This window comes from Zychaea mexicana (genome assembly GCF_025766255.1).
Source record: "Zychaea mexicana strain RSA 1403 chromosome Unknown BDB00scaffold_80, whole genome shotgun sequence".
Taxonomy (NCBI): Eukaryota; Fungi; Mucoromycota; class Mucoromycetes; order Mucorales; family Lichtheimiaceae; genus Zychaea; species Zychaea mexicana.
Genome location: NW_026516743.1, coordinates 177103 through 196459, shown reverse-complemented (window position 1 = coordinate 196459; position 19357 = coordinate 177103). Strand labels below are relative to the sequence as shown.

The 19357-nt window shown below is 44.6% G+C and overlaps 6 protein-coding genes across 6 annotated transcripts; 4 read left to right on the top strand and 2 right to left on the bottom strand.

Moving 5' to 3' along the window:
- The first annotated feature begins 386 nt into the window (after nucleotides 1–386).
- On the top strand, nucleotides 387–5214 carry BDB00DRAFT_841112 (uncharacterized protein). The gene is made up of 6 exons (XM_053124804.1): nucleotides 387–631; nucleotides 745–1008; nucleotides 1165–1346; nucleotides 1410–1541; nucleotides 1617–4201; nucleotides 4274–5214. Exons 1-6 carry the CDS (start codon nucleotides 536–538, stop codon nucleotides 4861–4863), a joined length of 3849 nt encoding a protein of 1282 aa, XP_052976131.1. The 5' UTR covers nucleotides 387–535; the 3' UTR covers nucleotides 4864–5214.
- A 28-nt stretch (nucleotides 5215–5242) lies between these two features.
- BDB00DRAFT_841111 (60S ribosomal protein L15) lies at nucleotides 5243–6392 on the top strand (the record flags this gene model as incomplete). The annotated part of the gene is made up of 3 exons (XM_053124803.1): nucleotides 5243–5355; nucleotides 5685–5703; nucleotides 5784–6392. Exons 2-3 carry the CDS (start codon nucleotides 5697–5699, stop codon nucleotides 6389–6391), a joined length of 615 nt encoding a protein of 204 aa, XP_052976130.1. The 5' UTR covers nucleotides 5243–5355; nucleotides 5685–5696.
- Nucleotides 6393–9715: 3323 nt separating this feature from the next.
- BDB00DRAFT_841104 (uncharacterized protein) lies at nucleotides 9716–10335 on the bottom strand (the record flags this gene model as incomplete). The annotated part of the gene is made up of 4 exons (XM_053124802.1): nucleotides 9716–9769; nucleotides 9895–10005; nucleotides 10042–10085; nucleotides 10300–10335. Coding segments are annotated over 3 exons (191 nt in total), but the record flags the coding sequence as incomplete, so codon positions are not given.
- Nucleotides 10336–10936: 601 nt separating this feature from the next.
- Nucleotides 10937–15277, top strand: BDB00DRAFT_790793 (uncharacterized protein; the record flags this gene model as incomplete). The annotated part of the gene is made up of 18 exons (XM_053120988.1): nucleotides 10937–11174; nucleotides 11355–11687; nucleotides 11762–12009; nucleotides 12088–12147; nucleotides 12848–12872; nucleotides 12953–13032; nucleotides 13114–13290; nucleotides 13372–13438; nucleotides 13467–13605; nucleotides 13684–13741; nucleotides 13823–13878; nucleotides 13968–14065; nucleotides 14156–14199; nucleotides 14382–14683; nucleotides 14770–14815; nucleotides 14890–14971; nucleotides 15050–15135; nucleotides 15227–15277. 18 exons carry the CDS (start codon nucleotides 10937–10939, stop codon nucleotides 15275–15277), a joined length of 2190 nt encoding a protein of 729 aa, XP_052976128.1.
- Nucleotides 15278–15540: 263 nt separating this feature from the next.
- On the bottom strand, nucleotides 15541–16409 carry BDB00DRAFT_875955 (Alpha/Beta hydrolase protein; the record flags this gene model as incomplete). The annotated part of the gene is made up of 5 exons (XM_053127428.1): nucleotides 15541–15636; nucleotides 15718–15777; nucleotides 15867–16114; nucleotides 16209–16265; nucleotides 16391–16409. The coding sequence occupies 5 exons, from the start codon at nucleotides 16407–16409 to the stop codon at nucleotides 15541–15543; spliced, it is 480 nt and encodes a 159-aa protein (XP_052976127.1).
- Nucleotides 16410–16845: 436 nt separating this feature from the next.
- On the top strand, nucleotides 16846–17714 carry BDB00DRAFT_875954 (Alpha/beta hydrolase fold-3; the record flags this gene model as incomplete). Its single annotated transcript, XM_053127427.1, has 3 exons — nucleotides 16846–17065; nucleotides 17160–17507; nucleotides 17617–17714. The coding sequence occupies 3 exons, from the start codon at nucleotides 16846–16848 to the stop codon at nucleotides 17712–17714; spliced, it is 666 nt and encodes a 221-aa protein (XP_052976126.1).
- Nucleotides 17715–19357: the final 1643 nt, after the last annotated feature.

The window sequence follows — 19357 nt, the reverse complement described above, 5'->3', positions numbered from 1 at the left end:
CACTATTATAAGCAGCTACCCCTTATCGTCACGGTAACCAAGCTGTTGTTGGGCAATCATTAGCGCTCACCATGGTTACCGTGTTTATCGAACTAATGCCACCCTATTGAGGATATGAAAATAGTAACTTTTGATCGTTGTCATAGTTTCTTGTTGTTCAAATTTGCGCCACTGTTATCAATTCTAACATGATGGATTGAATGCATAATATAGACAGAAGCATAAACAAAGAAATAGCCAAGTGTGATCATGAAGTGCGGTAGCATGAAAGAAATTAAAGCAAGTGCCGGATTGGGCAATCGAGCCAAATCATACCAAATCATCTTGCGCATAGTCTGAGCTTCATTTCTCCTGTCGAAATCATTCGTTCTTTCAGTGACTGAGGACTTTACCAACACACACGCACACAACTCTTTCGCCTTTCAACCTTTCTTTCACTTCAAAACGTTTTTCTTCCACCGTGTTTCTCTTAGTCTCTTTTCAGAACCTTTGCATAATTAACTAAAGTCGATCCGCTGATTTCCATCTCGTGAATATGGTTTCGGACGACGATGATTTGGATTGCCCTCTGTGCATGGAGGAGTTCGACATTGCCGATCGCAATTTTCGCCCTTGTCCTTGTGGATACCAGGTAAAAAGGCCAAAAATAAAACGAAGCAGAAATTATTAGTTTGCTTTGCCTCGACTATCAGAGAGGCTTCTTTTTATACATTCTAACGTTTAAGAGAAATCGCAAATAAATAGATTTGTCGTTTCTGCTGGCATCATATTAAATCCAACCTCAACGGACGATGTCCCGCTTGTAGACGCCAGTACAGCGATCAGATCGCCCAGTTCATACCTGTGAGCGCTGACGAGATTGTGCGTCTCAAAAAGGAAAAGAAGGAGAAAGAACGACAGCACAAAGACATGAAGGACTCGAATCGACGTCATTTGTCCAATGTCAGAGTCGTGCAGAAGAATCTAGTTTACGTACTTGGCCTGAGCTCAAAATATGCGAGTGTGGAGGTATGACGAATACAATGATTAGTATTAATAGTAGTAGTAGATATCATACATTGAATCAGTATTTCCCTTATTTTATAATTTAGTCTCCCCCTCCCCTTCCCGTACTTCTACCCCTCTCGCTAATAATTAATTGTTTGTTTGGTTGCTTATGCTTAGAACGAGTTTTTCAAAAAGTACGGGAAAATCGCCAAGCTCGTCGTCTCCAAACGGTCTACACAGCAAACAGGCAGTCAGTCGTCTTCGTCCGTGGGTATCTATGTCACGTACTGTCGCAAAGAAGATGCTGCTAAAGCAATCAGTGGAATTAATGGATCTACGTGTGAAGGTCGCTCACTAAGGTATATACTTACAAAATTAGGGATACAAGAGTTTAATGAGTACTGATATATGCTTACGTTAAGGGCGTCCTACGGTACCACTAAGTATTGCACGTATTATTTACGGCACATGTCATGCCCGAACCTGAATTGCATGTACTTGCACGAGCCTGGGGAGGATGTGGACAGTTACACCAAGGACAGCTTGAACATCGGGTAATATGCGCTATTTTGATTGTCCACTTGTAGTAACACTCTTTACTGAAGTTGCTCGATTGTGTGTATGTGTAGTAAACACCCTAGCGGATCGGGAAATCAGACGTATCCCAACAAACGAATAACGCCGACCTGTTCGACATCAACTACTACAGCAAGTGGAGCAACCGGCTCGTCTACGGTAGCAGCTGGAACAGCAACGACATCACAAGTGCCTCCAAAGCCAATAGTGCGATCTTCAACGTCAAACGATACTCAGCCGGAACCACCTCGCAAAAGTGCTTGGGCACCTATACCAAAAGTCGTCCCACCACCTCCTCCTCCCCCTGTTGCGCCGGAACCGCCTGCTGAGATACCGGAACCTGAACCCAAGGCCGAGCCTGTGTTAGCATCAGCATCATCATCGTCATCCGTCCCAGTATCAACACCAGCAGCAGCTACGACAACAACACCAACGCAACCAGCACAACCGAAACCTTCGTCATCTGCTTCTGAACAGACAAAGAACAAAACTGTCTTAGAAAAAGCCTCCAAACCGATTCCGATCGAAAAGAAACCTGCGCTCCCGGCAGCTGCATCGTGGGGCAAAGGGGCGAATAATCTCGCATCTAGCCACGAGAGCGTGGCGACTCCCACGAATTTCGGTCCATCGCTGTCGGATGCATTAAACGCGTCGCAAAAGCCAAAGCATTCTCCAGCGATTCCGCGAAAGAAGGAGAAAAAAATGAAATCCAAGATGATTCGACTGGAAGATTTTGAAGAAGGGGTGCGTCCTTCTGGTAAACCCGGCAAGAAACAGCAAAAGGAGACGGTGCAGACAGAGAGCGCCTTGTCTGCCCAAATTCATCGGCAACAACAGCAACAAGAGTCACCGTGGAAACCAATTCAGATGCAATCGCAAAGCACCAAGCCCTGTTCAGAACCTTCGGCTCCATCTGCTGCTACCGCCGCCGCCGCCACTACTGCTACACCCTCATCCGCTCAAATTGAATCTGAGTCATCTACAAAAGTGGTTTCTGGTCCCTCGAAAGAGATCGATGCTATGGATACGGATGAAGAACGTCATGAGGGAACAGATGAAGCTGCAGAACAGAAATCACGAGCAGAAGCAGAGCCACTGCGTGAAGAATCGCCTTATGAAGAATCGATTGTGCCAGAATCGAAACCAGAAGAGGCCGCTGCATCGGCACGGCTCAAGAAGGAGGAGACGGTTGTGGAAGAAAAGGAGGATGTTCAGATGGCACCGTTGGATTCGAATGTCGACGACCATCACCAAAGCGAGGATATCGAGCGACGTGATCCATCAGCCGATGCAGCTATTCCAGTCGAGGATAAGACGGCGGCGTTTGACCAATTTAAAGTATCACCTGATACTGTGGATAAGCCGTCATTTGCGAATTACATCCTTGGAAGTGTTATGCTTGATAGTGATGACAGGAATAGTGAGGATGCTTTTGACATGGAAGGCGGACTCTCCAGCTTAAAGGGTGATCTTGATTCAGAATACGATGCGATGAGAGATGCACACGATGAACATCAGTACAATGTTCTGGACGAGCTCGAGCGTTCGGAAAAGGTACAAGAAGACGACCATGGTTTCACGTCACCACTGCTTGCAATGGAACGGTTTTCGGCACTCATTAACGAAGAATTGGTATCTGGCTCGCCTGAGCGTCCCATGGAAGAGTTCGATCGTCCACCCGCTCAGCATCCACCATCGTCACTGTTTCAGGATCTGGGACTGCCATTTGATGGCGGCCATGCGCACGGACCGCCACCAGGCATCCACGGCCCGCCAGAATGGCGAGCGCATAACTTTGATCCGTTTAATGGCCAAGATCCCGCAGCAGCACGACGACTGCAGCACTCACAGCAGATGCTTGAAGCATCTGGTCTTTTCCCCGGTTTCGCTCCTCGACCTCCTCCGATGTTTGGCGTATCGCCCGATTTCCATGCATCAGGCACGCCTCCGCCACCGCCACCACCACCGCAAGGTCCTCCGCCTGGCATGTTTGGACTACCCCCGGCGCCTATGATGCATCGTCCAGAGTTCATGAACATGCCACCTGGACTCAACCCACCGATGGTTGACAAATCCGGCATGGCAAGCATTGAACAAGGCATGCGTGATATGCACATGCAGCAACAGCAGCAGCAGCAGCAGCTTCAGCAAAACAACAACGTTCACAACGAATCTCTGCGAACAATGCAGGATGATTTACGGGCTTTGTTGCCAAATGTGAATATCAGCTTTGGTCCCATGCGTGACGATAATATGCCTCTATCCAACAAGCCTCACACCCCCGGACACGACGAACCAGAGTTTTTGCTCCATCGACGACCCTCTGAAACTCAGCATGTGCAGCCAAGATTTGAGTTTAACAATCAGTCCAACAACGAACACCCGAGAGAGTTGGAGCGTTTCAACATGTCCCCCCATGCGGAAGAAAAGATATTCTTTGCAAGCAATGGAGCAACACACAAGCCCGATGACGCCTACCCTGAGGATGAACATGAACGGACTCAAGAGGAAGAGGAAGCTGGTGGGAATGTTAAGCAGGAAGCACAGAACTTTTTTGGAGAATTTCTTCGCAAGGCTGCTGCTACAGCGCCGGGCGGCGCGCCTATGCACATGCCTATGGAAGAAGCACCACGAAAAGGTAGTTTAGCGAAGCAATAAGAGTGGAATGTTTTACTATCGAACTTGCTATCTAACGCATAAAAAAATACAGCATCCTTGCCGTTCCAGGATCCAGCAATCATGTCTGTGCGTATGAGTGGCGAAAAGAAGGCACCGGATATGACTGAATCGCAAAACACGCTCTTACAACTTCTTGGTGGACAACAACCGCCACCTCAGCCCCAGCAACATCGGGAACCACCACCAATGCTGTTGAACCAAGCGATGCGCTCGCCAGCTGAGGATCCTTTTGGAAGGGAGATGGCACCAAAGCCGTTGATGTTTATGGAACATCAGCAGCAGCAACACTCGCCACAGCAACAACACCAACACCAACACCAACACCAACCACCACCGCCTCCCATGCCTTTCCATCATCATCAACCGCCCCCACCGCCTCCCCCTCCATTCATGCCGGGTTATATGGGTGGAATGCCTCCTCCTCCTCCTCACTATCAGCACCATCATATGCAGGATCCTCCGCCTGGAATGATGCCGATGCCGCCGCAACCACCACATCCTCCTCTCCCGATCCCAATGCAGATTGAAATGGGCTTTAGACCAAGGAACGGAACTGGCCCCGCTAATTTCCCACCAGGCCTGTTTCCTGGCGGAAATGGCGTAAGACATGATGGAATGTAAATGGAACGAAACATAAGATTTAATCTGATCATGGGCCCTTTTTTGTTGTTGTGTGTATTTTGTTTTTTTTCTCTTTCCTTGTTTGATATTCTCCACTGTTTGGTGTCATTTTTTTTCCATTTATCTTTCAAATCAATAACATATAAACCATCAGGTTTGAGCAACCTGTACATCCTTCTGTTCCTCAACTATCGAGTACTTCTTTTATTACGAAATGATTGATGTTCTTGCTTGTCTGTCTGTGACTGATTGTCTCTTGATATTCACCGTCTTATGCCATGGATTTCTCTATGACTTTTTGTTCTGTTTTTGGCGAGTTAAATGTAATCAACGGCGCCCGCTTACAACAGCCTGAAAAGCATCTATGAACATTTAAGATGGTCTAATTTACTGCATTTCAACCGAGATATCCGGAGTTGGAAATTTCGACCAGTCTCAAAATGCCCATTGAGTGGGATGTATGCTCTCCCTCTTTTCGTACGTCAGTACAAGGTGAGTGTCAGTTGACGTGATCGACGGACGGATGGATGGGTTTACAGAATGGATGGGCAGATGAACAGTTGGGATGTATGGATGAAAGGATGGATTACCATGGATACGCAATAATCGGTCACGGCAACGACATCGTTTGTGGCACCAATACGTTTCGAATTTACTCGATTGCAACCGAAGAAATTACAATGATCCGCACTGCCGAAAGCTACTGCTCACATAACTTTACAGACATTCACCCGACTGTTCATGCTGCTTATTTGCTCGATTGCGAAGAGTGCATTGAGTACTGATTTGATTGTTCTTTTATTATTCGGATTTTATTTTAGGTTTGATATATCATGGGTGGTAAGCATCTACTTAATCTCACTCCAATTACTTAAACTCAGCTTGATTCATCTACTCACTCTATCAATTGCATCTTGTAGCCTACAAGTATCTCGAGGAGCTTTACAGAAAGAAGCAGTCGGATGTGTTCCGTTTCTTGCTCCGTGTCCGCTGCTGGGAATTCCGTCAGTTGAACGTTATTCACCGTGCCTCGCGTCCTTCGCGCCCTGACAAGGCTCGCCGTCTTGGCTACAAGGCCAAGCAGGGCTATGTCATCTACCGTATCCGCGTCCGTCGTGGTGGCCGCAAGAAACCCGTCCCCAAGGGTGCCACTTACGGTAAGCCCGTCCACGAGGGTGTCAACCAGCTCAAGTACCAGCGCTCGCTCCGTTCCACCGCCGAAGAGCGTATCGGCCGTCGTTGCGGCAACTTGCGTGTCCTCAACTCGTACTGGATCAACCAGGACGCTACCTACAAGTACTTTGAGGTCATTCTTGTCGATCCCTCGCACAAGGTCATCCGCCGCGATCCCCGCATTAACTGGATCGTCAACCCCGTTCACAAGCGCCGTGAAGCCCGTGGTCTTACCGCCATTGGCAAGAAGAGCCGTGGCAAGAACAAGGGTCACCGTTTCACCAAGACAAGTGGCAGTGGTCGCCGTGCTACCTGGAAGCGCAACAACACCTTGTCTCTCCGTCGTTACCGTTAAACGATATAATAAAGAATTGTACTCCTTTGATCTGGTTGTTACTGACATCCAGCTCGTGCGAGATTTCAATACGAACATTTGCTGTTTTGGGGTTGGTGCGATGGAGTGGAAAACTTGGCTCGGTTATTCTCATTCATTCTGCTTAAACTAGGACATCAATGACACTTCGAAGATAAGTGATGTTACTTTGATAATATTAGAGTGTGAACATACAAAGTCTGTGGCAGCACTTTCCTCAAAATCAGGTGTTGGTCATGCTGTTGCTATGCTGACAACCCTCACCTGCTTATTTCACTTCATACATCATTAATACATGCCTGGGATGCTTTACTCGTCATTAGCGTCTCATAAACCAGCCACTTCGATCAAAAGATGAACACATCTGGTAGAGATGATGCTGATATATTAAGTGAAAACCCTCGGCTATATTATTCCAATTATTACTAGAAACTCGAGGTAGGGGAAAATGGTGTGGATATACAACACTTCTAATTGCGAAGGAGAAGGAATTATTACATCTTCTATCTCTACTCTGAAAGAGAGGTCGTTACGATTCATTCTCAGCGTAAGTCCATATTTGGAAATTAGCATCACCAATATATAATCTTTTTGCCCGCACACGCGTGTTTCTCAGGAACGTTTACACTTTAACTTTGTTGTTTCTCTCTACTACTATTGTAATTTTACTATGAGTTCGCAAAAGGTGTGTTACTGCTTCAATCTTCCGTAAACGACACTTGAAAGGTCTATTCATGAAAATCATTGAGCATCTTCGAGCCTTGCCGAAGATTCTTGCCTGAGATTCTGACAGACTGTTTAAAAGACTCAAGTGTACTAATTAACTTTTCTTTCTTGTATTGAAACAATCTGAAGTTAACCAAGACTGTCACTGTGGCTCGAATGACACTAATGGGCCATGTCCACTTCATTCTCGCAACGTTCGCCGTAGAATAGGCAATGAATGTTTAAGGCCACATTTGAAATTTACTGTTACAGTTTGTTTAAGTGGAAAAAATGGAATGGCGGGTAGAATGTCGTTGAGGATCCTACAGCTCCTACTCCTGCTACTACACCTAGATCCACTCACACAACCACAGTGTATCGCACGGTGACAGCATGCATGATACACGGCCCATGTGGTCCAGGCACCGATGCTGTGTGCATGAAGGATAACCGGTGCTCACAAGGCTATCCAAAGCCATTCAACAACGAGACACGCGTCAAACCGAGATGGATATCCCATCTACCGACGCCTTAAAAATCACCAAAACCGCCACCTCTTCCCTACTTCCGACTTTCTCGCCGACAACCGACATGTTGTGCCGTACAACCCCTACCTTAGCCACAAGTACGATGTACACATTAACGTTGAAATCTGCACATCCAACCGCGCCATCAAGTATTTGTGCAAATACATCACCAAGGGCACCGACCGAGCACAAATCCAAACCACCGCAACCGCCACCAATACCGATAATGCCGCTGCCGAGCCGGTCAATGAAGTAGAGCAGTCTCAAAACGCTCGATACATTGGTCCGTGCGAAGCTATCCATCGTACGTTCGAGTTTGATGTGCATATGCACTATCCAACCGTCGTGCGTCTGGATCTTCATCTGCCAGGCGAACAGATCGTCAATCTCCGTGATGATATGACTCCACAAGAGGTTCGAGCAGCCCGTGACGCAGCAGAATCCGGCACCAAGCTTCCTGCCTTTTTCCGTCTTTACAGCGAAAATCGTGCAATAGAAGAGTATCTTTACTCGGAAATCCCTCGCCACTACACCTGGAACAACAGAAATCGCCGTTGGAACCCTCGAACCAACCCTCCTGTCCAAAATGTTGTCACGCGTATATACCATGCTTCGCTTCCAAACATGGCACAATATTGCCTTCGTCTGCTTTTGCTGTTTGTTCGCGGCCCTACTGGCTTTCTTTCCCTGCGTCAATATGAGGGCACAACATATGCGACGTTCCAGGAAGCTGCTGCCACATCCTTTTCACGAAATAAAAAAATAAAAATATGAGAAAAATTGTACACACAGCACTTTTGAAAGATCTTATTTGAAGCATTGTTTCAGGAACACTGGGGTAGAGCCCCAGTAAACTCGCTCCTGAAGGACAAATGTGACACGCAGCGAAGCGGAGGGACCAGTTTATGGAGATGAAGTACGGCACGCAACCGAGGGAATACCTGCAAACGCATAATCAGGTGGCCAACTCCCACGGCATATCAGCAAAGGCAAAGAGCATCATGAACAAGATAATTATAGCAAAAGCTAACAGTGCTACCTCTTTTTATGTGAAGGTGCTGTTGTCAAAGGTGCTTTGATAACAGCACATATGATCCATCATTATGGCTGGGATTCACCAAATACGATACTTTGCTGTTCTTCCTTAATCAACATAAGGTCGACTCCGGTTTCTATGATACGAGAATATTAATAGTGTCCATTCCGCCCATCCAAATTTTGCAAAAGGACAAAATGGGGCCGGGTGGGAGAGAAAAGAAAGGTACTCGCATCCAAAGAAAACTAGGGCAGAGAATGAATCATTAATAACTGCTTCATATTCAACGGGGTTGTATCATACAGTATAATGATGCCATGCCCAAGGTTACCTGTTCCGTTTCATGGAAGACATACTAGCAACGCTTGGCGGTTGCCTTAATGCCGATTCTCCAGTTATGCCTACGTAAAACACGCCGATACAGTATGAGCATTCGAGGTGAGATCGGCAGCAGCATACGAGCAACCGGTACTGTGCGAATTAAAATCGACTAACAGGGCTAGCGCAACCATTTCGGGAAGCCTTTCTGAGCATGCTCAAACGGTCGTAGGTTCGACCTCTCACTGCTGTCTGGTAAAAACTTCTTGCCTATGAAGAACAATCATCTCGCAGAATCCCCAGTGACAAATTGGATAGCCAACGCTTATGATAGATTTACCCATAGAAGCACACCGATGTGCCCTAGTTTTTCAAACAGGTTTCAGATTGTGTGTTTAACGTAATTGTCAGTTTTGATATTGTACATATACTAATAAAAAAAGGCTGGTATTGTGGTAAAGTTATTCTTGGTAGTTAAAGGTTACAGAGTGAGAGAATCCCTTACAAACAGACTCATTGTTTCTCACACAATCTTGCAGTTGACATGCACTTGGAAGAGCTTTATCCGAAGGCTGGATCATACACGGGCACTTGAATTAGTTTTACGGGCATGCGTCATAAAGTGAGCCGGAAGCGACGACAAAACAAGACAAGCCAAAGACAGAGGAGAGATGAATCTAGGTCAAGGCAAGAAGAATATCGGAAGGTCAAGGAGACCAGATGATGAGAAAGGAACAAGGAACAAGTCGAGTGATTACATTTATATTTATGAAGGTTGATAAGTTGGGTGATGATTGACGATAAAGATGTTGAGGGATTGAGTAGAGGTCAACGAATAGTCATGACAGGAAGGGCCTCTATTGGGGTTAAAGCGATGCAAGCGAAATTTGAAAATTGACCCACAAGTCGCTTCAATAGCGGACGTTGCCCATAAATTGTGCCATTCGCTGCGGAAAAAAAGTTTCTCAACGAATTGGATGCGGTGAATAAAGCCAGCAGTGGTATTCCAGCTGTGTCGGGGGCCTTCGAGCTATCGCCGGGTTGACATCGTGCTTCTACTTTTCGAAGTAGGAGTGGGGAGCTGAAAGTTCTTTCAAGAATGATCAGTTTCTTTTCCCATTCGTTCCCCACTTTTTACACAAAAAAAAGAAAATGACAATAATATAGCATCTGAAGCAAGTCCAGCTTACTCGCTAAATTTTCCCCAATTATTTTTTTTTGGGCGAGTCCAACTTTTGCAAGCGGACCAGCTTTTGCTAGCGGGCTCACATATAATCTTAGCGAGTCTATCAGAGTCTGTCAACTTTGACAAACCAATTGTCAGGCAGTGCCAGCAACATCTACGTTTTGTGTGATTATTCTTAAAGGCAAAGGGTTTTGTGCCATCAAAGAAGAGTCGGCTTGGGCTCACATGTATTAAAGAAAGCAGAATGGTTTAAGTGTGGTTGAAAATCGACTTCCCTATATGCCCCTAAGCACCAGTGAAAGATGCTCTCGCGACAATGTGCCGAATAAGGAAGCATGTCGATCCTGTTACACACAGTGCTTGTGATCCAAGAAAGAACGATGAGCACATTAAAAGAGCAGGAGGATTTTCGTACGGGTTGTTTTTCTGATAAAAAAAATGACTGATGCCGCTGCCTTGTGGTGATGTAAAAGAACCTGTCTTTGATCAATGGATTCATCACCGCAGCCCTGCGTAAGATTTACCTAAACAGACTGCTGCGGCGTTCGTGCGACTTCGTTACCATGGCAACCCGTTGCTGATAGCGTACTCTTTTTAACCCTTCCGGTCCACCACGCGGTTTGTGTGTTATCTATTTATATCAGCTCGGTTTGCATGAAGCAATGATCCTTTCTTTCTTTCTTTCTTTTTCACACACGCCCTTTTTCCTTCTCTGTGTCGACACACACACACACAACACGAATAAGACAAGACCCATGTCTAGCATCGAACCTTTTAAAATCCCGTCCATTCCACCTCAGCGTCTTGCTTCGCTCAAAGAAAAGCTACAGAACGTTGAGTATCCGAACGAGCTCGAAAAGAATGTCGGCTGGAAGTATGGTGCACCTCGACGAGCTGTTGAGCCTCTCGTTCAAGCCTGGCTCAACGACTACAACTGGGAAAAGGCGCGTGCCGAAATGAACAAGTGGCATCACTACCGCGCGGAAATCCAAAGTTCTTTGGCTTTTCAGAAGCACCCAAACTTCCCGGCCACGGTGGCTCAAAGAGCGGTGAAATCTTTCACAAGCTCATGACATCAGTACTCGGTTACGATGAATACAGTAAATATGACCGTTTCGTTGGATGCAATACCAAGAGCATGTGCTGATAAATGTATACCCATATCTGTTCAAGTGGTTCACGGATCCGACTTTGGCACCATGGTCGGCAAATGGCTCGCTGTCAAGCATCCTCAGCAGTGCAAGGGATTCCACACGGCCACGTCCGGATGTATGCCACCCATCCCAACGCCCGGTTTTCTATGGTCCCACCCACTCAAGGTGGCAAAGTTTATGGCTAGCATCGCTCTCGGTATGGACACAGTCTATGGTCGTGGTTCTTCCAAAATCAAGGGCCGATCGTTTGTCGACGTTGAAAATGATCCTGAACTTGGTTACTGTGCCATCCAGAGTACACGACCGTACACTTTAGCATATGGTTTGACTGACAGTCCAGTGGGCCTTTTGGGTAAATGCATCATAACCCCATCTATCATCAGTAATTGATCATTTTCCCCACTAACTGCCACAATAAATACTTAGCTTGGCTACTCGAAAAGTACCACAATTGGTCATATCCTGAAAACAAGGATGACAGTGTCGTGTTGCCAGACACCATCACCACCGACGAGTTCCTCACTCAAGTCACTCTCTTCTGGCTGACAAATTCGATTTCCTCGTCGATCCGTTTCTACTATGAAACCTTCAATGATGCAGGAGTGAAGGCGGTGTTCCCGCTTTACGTCAACATCCCGAGTGCAGTGTCCTGCTTCCCTGCTGATCTAAGCAAGGTATTACTTTATAAAAGATGGTGCGACTGTCATTAAACAAACAAGCTGACAGCACGGTGACTGAATCTTACTATGTAGGTCCCTCGCGAATGGCTTGAAGCAAACTTCAATTTGCAGCAATACAACGAACTCGACATGGTATGTACATATATGCTTTTGCTTCACTATGGTATTCTCTTGCTCACTCTCTGCTATCTTTAGGGAGATCATTTTCCGGCCTTGGAGTGTGGAGCGTTGCTGGTGGATGAGGTGCAACGATTTGGCAAATTTTTGAAGACGATGGAATACTTAAAGTAGCGATAGCAGCAGCAGTTTTGGCTGTCATTGTTCCCCTTCTCCTTAGCAGCAGTAGCAGTATTAACCTTTCTTTTTCTTACCTGGCTATCTTTACAAAGAAGAATAAAGTTGTTCATTTTTTTTCGCGGTCTCTACTCACGTATTATTACTGCCTTATACACTGGGAATCCCACTATTGAGATACGTTCCTGAGAGCTCTTAAAAGATTGATACTGACTGATCTTCTCGGGTGTAATAGTTAGACGTGTATCAACGTCAAATGAAGGCTGACCATCGTTTTAGGCAACTTGTTTCTTTTCTGGTAAACAGGTTCAGCCCTGTCCCACCTGACAGCGGAATGACCGTCAATTCCGTCAGGGGAAACTTTCGTCCGTCTGTTTTCGCGCATACATGTACTACACACGCAAGCTTCTTTTTTTTAATGTAATCTCTCACGTACGTTTCCACAAGAATCATGGTAAAGCTAGCTCATTAAACGATTATTGCTGCTATCAAAGTGTAATACATTAAGTTAGCTTTTATCGCAAATTGTAATGTATAGTTCAATCCTTCTATTCCTCAAGAAGGTATGTCACCCTCTACTTTTCTTTCACACTTCTCGGATTTTATGCATGGTTTTAAAGTATTAGAACACTGTTACATCCAGCACGCGACTTTGTGGATTTCGTCAACAAGTCGCCATCGCCCTTCCACTGCACTCATGGAGCTGCTGAGCTGCTGAAACAGGTATACACACCTCTTTTGCAAATATGAATAGTACAACAGTCAGAAGTTGGTCCTTACGTACGGAGTTGGGGGTAAATGTAGGCAGGTTTCACAGAGATCAAGGAACGTGACAACTGGAATGGTGCTATTGAACGCAATGGCAAATACTATTTTACTCGAAACGGCTCGTCGATCGTTGCTTTTGTTGTCGGTGGCAAATACGTTCCTGGTAACGGGTCTACTATTGTGGGCGCGCATACTGATTCTCCTTGCTTAAAGGTAAATGATTACAAGAAAGAAGGGGAAGCTTCTTGTTGGATCGAAGTGTTTATTCATGTTCCATACTGTTATGCACAATAGGTCAAACCTATCTCTAAAAAGGAAAAGAGTGGTTATCTGGAAGTCGGTGTCCAGCTTTACGGTGGTGGTATCTGGTAAGGGACATGAGAAAATAGTAATCATTGCGACTCGGATACCTAACAAGTATGGGTTTATCGATCAGGCACGCATGGATCGTGATTTGGGCGTTGCTGGATGCGTCATGGTCGAAGACAACAATGGCAAATACCGTCACACAGTGGTTAAAGTGGACAGGTAGGTAAAAGGATGATTTTTTGAGTTAGTGTAATAGAGAAGGTACATTGTTTAATTAATGTACTTTGGGGTGCCTAGACCTCTTTTGCGTATTCCCACACTTGCAATCCACTTGGATCGTAATGCCAACGACAGTGTAAGTATATTAATGTGCTGGCGAATTAGAAAATGGAAGTAAACTCTATTTAATGAAAATGAACACATTTACTATCCGTAGTTCACGTTCAACAAGGAAGTCCAGCTTGCACCAATTCTTGCTACTGCCACCAAAGCGTAAATGTCACCTCTTTCCCTTATATACAATAGATATATCCTCATTCTTGTATACACATACTCAAAAATTACATATTCTCATCTGTTAGAGAGTTGAACAAGACTGAAAGTGACGAACATATTGAAGCAGAAGAAGGCCACCACCCCTTGTTGATTCGTGTACTTGCCGACGAAATGGGCGTCAAACGTTAGTAGTATTATCTTTATATTGTGGTTAGAATAACTGTGTTATGGTTGACCTATATGTCCTCTTACTGACATATGCTAACTCTAATAGCAAGCCAAATTCGCGATTTCGAATTGGTTCTGTATGATACTCAGGTAAAAAAAACAGCTAGACAGTAGAGCGAGAGAGAACAGTAATTGATGTTTTGCTGATAACTTTGGATATAAATATACAGGTTTCAACAATTGGTGGCGTATGCAACGAGTTCATTTTCTCACCTCGTCTTGACAACCAAAAAATGAGCTACTGCGCTATCCGAGCATTGCTGCAATCTTAGAACATTGAGAACGATACCAACGTCCGTGTGACCGTTTGCTTTGACAATGACAAGATTGGCAGCACCACCGCCCACGGTGCTGACTCGAATCCTTTGCCAACCACCTTGCAGCGCTTGGCCAACACTGAACTGTTATCTGGCGCAAAAGTATCGCCCACTGCCTTTGAAGAGGCCATGCACAAGAGTATCCTCATCAGTGCAGATATGGTACATGCCATTCATCCCAACTACCCCGAAAACACGAAGAAAACCACCGACCACACATGCACAAGGGTACTGTTATTAAGATCAACGCAAACCAGGTAACTATGCTCATAGAACTGTGAAAATGGCTCGCACAAGAGATGTCAGCAATACAATAGAGATATGCTACGACTGCAGTCACCAGTTTGGTTTTGAAAGAGCTGGCAAAGAAGCATGTGATCCCAATTCAGGTAGGTTTTTGTCTTTGCGTTGGCTACTGTGGCCAAAGTGATACCAGGAGCTGATAAATATATTGGTTTAAAAGGAATTTGTTGTTCGTAATGATAGCCCTTGTGGCTCGACAATCGGCCCAATGCTTAGTGCAAAGCTTGGACTTCGCACAGTTGGTAAGTCAGACAATCAATGGGTTGGATATACGTATCTTGATATTGACTATGCTTTTGCTGGTTGTCGCGGTTCGATAGATGTGGGTAACCCTCAACTCAGCATGCATTCGATCCGTGAAGTCGGTGGTACCGACGATGTCAAGCACGGAATCGATCTGTTGCAGGTATTGCCTTCTTTTTGTTTTGCTGGATGTTATCAAATAGATTTAAAGATCTCGGATTCAAGAGCTAATTCGTCGATAATATTCCATCCAGGTCTTCTTTGAGGAATTTGCTGAATTGGAAGCTCGCATTGTTGTGGATTAAAGGTTGTATTATGATATGAATAACCGGTTCGGTGGTAGTGGGTAATAGAAATAACAATGTGAGTTTGGATAAGGAGCTCTATTCAATCCCTTCGTTCCTACACTCCCGTATCATTATAATTGAGCGAAATAACAAATCACGATTTTTTGAAGATATATTGGCAATAGTTAAGCTCATTGCGTACAATGATATGATATAATTTGGTCGATGCGTGCCCATTGAGCAGGTATACAAGCGAGTATTATGATAGTTCACCATGCATATCAGTTGATCCACTTTTTGGTTCTTAACAGTTTCCCAAAGCGCTGAAGATCATCCAATAGTAATTGATCTGTCTCCAAGGCCGGAAAGTGGCCTCCCTACAAAAAACACACGATCCAGTCGTTAGGATTCCGTATATGTATAATGAATGAAGTATAAGAAAAAGCACAAGTTGTTACCACATCCGGTTCATTATACTGTTGTAAGTTTACACTCGTTTCCGCCCAGTCTCTGGGAAACTGTGTTTTAGCACATGAAAAGAATTGACCCATTAGCACAAAGATCGTGGTGCATTTGGGAATGATTTAATACTAATAGCTATATGTACCTTTGCAAGCTCAGCAGGAAATTGGATGATCGCAGTAGGGATATTGACGCGACCCATGCATGTTGACATGGTCTCATCCTCGTGGAAGGCCTCATAGTATACACGTATGGATGAAGACATGGAATTTGTAAGCCAATAAATGGTCACCATCGTCAAGAATTCATCAACAGAAATGGTATCTGGTAACGACTCGATGTCATGTATACCGCCATGATCAGTCCAATTATGAAACTTTTCAAGCATCCATGCTATGTTAGCAAAATGAGTTAGGGGTGACAAGTTAGAATATGCAGTTTTACAACATTAACCAACAGCGGTAGTATAATACAGATTTTAACATACCCAAGAGACCTACAGGGCTATCAACTAGGCCATACGCTAATGAATAAGGACGGGTGCCTGGATAGCACGGTAACCTGATTCAGGATCGCTTTGCACACCGGCAAATGCCAGTTCTTCGGCTTCAAACCCATTGCCATATACGGCTTCGATGCCCAATATTATGCTGCATAATACTTAATTACGTGAAGCGGGTGCGTCCATAAAAGCGATAGCGTGTTTGTTGGTGAGGGTGGTAAACAAAGCGGCATAACGCTATGGAATTCCTTGCAGCGGTCCGAGCAGTTTCTAGCCATCCAGTTGCCAATGTTAGATCCCCAGTCAGACCCCGACAGCACTTTTGAAATCTTAGCGTGCAAATTAGATAGGATGACGGTATGTAGTTATTCTCCCTGCTGTCGTATTCTAGTGAGTTCATACATTCTTATTGACCTTCAATATCCTCTTCTCTGGGAGGTTTAACAATACTAAACCTGTTTCTTTTTGACATCAATTCAAAAGTCACGGCGGCGGTTGGGTTTTCGGTAGCAAATATACTCATGGCAAACTAGTTAAAGATGTAAGTTCGTACTTTAAGAAATGGAAAATTCACATGTATGATTACACACCGCTTCTATTGGATATCACAAGAGGAATACTAATGGCTGGCTCCTACAACCAGATTTGTGTGAGGAACAATGTAGCGGTTGTATTCGTTGACTACCCACTCGCTCCAGAGTCCAAGTATCCCGCAGCTCATGAAAACGCATTTGCAGCGCTCTCTTGGGTTGTTGAAAATGGCGACTCCATAAATGTTGACGTAAGCCGTCTTGCTGTCTGCGACGACTCAGCAGGAGGCAATCTATCTGCAGTCATTCCATGTATGCATTACTATGTATATTAAGGATACGAAAGATTGAAAAGACAAAAGTGACAAAATGCAAAGCTAAAGAAGGACACTTTTACCGTTCTTAGTGATGGCCAAAGAACGTGGTCTACCAAGCGCTATCAAAGCTCAGATATTACTTTATCCCGCGACAGCAGCTTCGCGCGACAAGTACGAATCTGCAAAGCTTTTTGGCGGCGGCGACTACTATTTGAAAAACGAAGACGCTATATTCTTTGATAAGGCGTATTGGAATGACTGTGAGAAGACAAAGATCGGATTCCCAATGTTGGCGACCACCGAGGAGCTTCAAGGACTCCCACCAGCTCTAATTTTCACCGCAGAAGCAGACATTTTGCGTGATGAAGGTGAAGACTATGCTCGTCGATTGACCAATGCTGGAGTACCTAATGCCACTGTTCGGGTCATTGGCGCAAGTACGTATTATACTCTATGTTGAAGCATGCTTCTTCTCTTTGTTACCTTACTACTACAGTGGTGGATTGTGATTACTCATGGTTCCTTCTTGTATGTGCTTAAAAACAGTTCATGGATATGCTACTGTTCCTGTTGATACACCGGCGTATGAACAAACCATGGCCATGATTACCAATCAACTGAGTGAAGCTTTTGAGAAAAAGTGAAGTATATTATGCGAATGTTTCTCTGAGCAATGTAATCGTCGGTGATACTGTATAACATATTATAATAAAATTTCCATGCAGCAGCAGCATAACCTTTTATGCATTTTTACTGTTGAATCGTTTGTTGTCCCATACATTTATACAGTGGTTCCCCTAAAATTTCATTCTTCAAATTCATGGAAACCAGGGATTGTGAAAGTTAACGAAAGCTAGGTCAAACTGCCATGTACAGATTCTTTATCCAAACAGATCTTGATGTTACACGGATTAACCAACACTCAAGAAAATTGTCACTCTAACGGTCATGTACTTTATGTAGCCTATTGTCCGATACATATACCTGGCCGTATCGACATATTCTACACTACTTGATTCTGATGTTGAATCACATAATTCACATTGTACATTGCCTGCTGTCAAATACATTTACCGGGCCGGATTAACCTTTTCTTCACATACATAATAGATAAAGATACACCAAATGAAGAGACGATGGACGACCTAACAAGGCTAGCGCAAAACTGTGAAAGAATTTCCACACCATTTCGGGAAGCCTTTCTGAGCATGCTCAAACGGTCGTAGGTTCGACCTCTCACTGCTGTCTGGTAAAAACTTCTTGCCTATGAAGAACAATGATCTCGCAGAATCCCCAGTGACAAATTGGATAGCCAACGCTTATGATAGATTTACCCATAGAAGCACACCGATGTGCCCTAGTTTTTCAACCAGGTTTCAGATTGTGTGTTTAACGTAATTGTCAGTTTTGATATTGTACATATACTAATAAAAAAAGGCTTGTATTGTGGTAAAGTTATTCTTGGTAGTTAAAGGTTACAGAGTGAGAGAATCCCTTACAAACAGACTCATTGTTTCTCACACAATCTTGCAGTTGACATGCACTTGGAAGAGCTTTATCCGAAGGCTGGATCATACACGGGCACTTGAATTAGTGTTACGGGCATGCGTCATAAAGTGAGCCGGAAGCGACGACAAAACAAGACAAGCCAAAGACAGAGGAGAGATGAATCTAGGTCAAGGCAAGAAGAATATCGGAAGGTCAAGGAGACCAGATGATGAGAAAGGAACAAGGAACAAGTCGAGTGATTACATTTATATTTATGAAGGTTGATAAGTTGGGTGATGATTGACGATAAAGTTGTTGAGGGATTGAGTAGAGGTCAACGAATAGTCATGACAGGAAGGGCCTCTATTGGGGTTAAAGCGATGCAAGCGAAATTTGAAAATTGACCCACAAGTCGCTTCAATAGCGGACGTTGCCCATAAATTGTGCCATTCGCTGCGAAAAAAAAGTTTCTCAACGAATTGGATGCGGTGAATAAAGCCAGCAGTGGTATTCCAGCTGTGTCGGGGGCCTTCGAGCTATCGCCGGGTTGACATCGTGCTTCTACTTTTCGAAGTAGGAGTGGGGAGCTGAAAGTTCTTTCAAGAATGATCAGTTTCTTTTCCCATTCGTTCCCCACTTTTTACACAAAAAAAAGAAAATGACAATAATATAGCATCTGAAGCAAGTCCAGCTTACTCGCTAAATTTTCCCCAATTATTTTTTTTTGGGCGAGTCCAACTTTTGCAAGCGGACCAGCTTTTGCTAGCGGGCTCACATATAATCTTAGCGAGTCTATCAG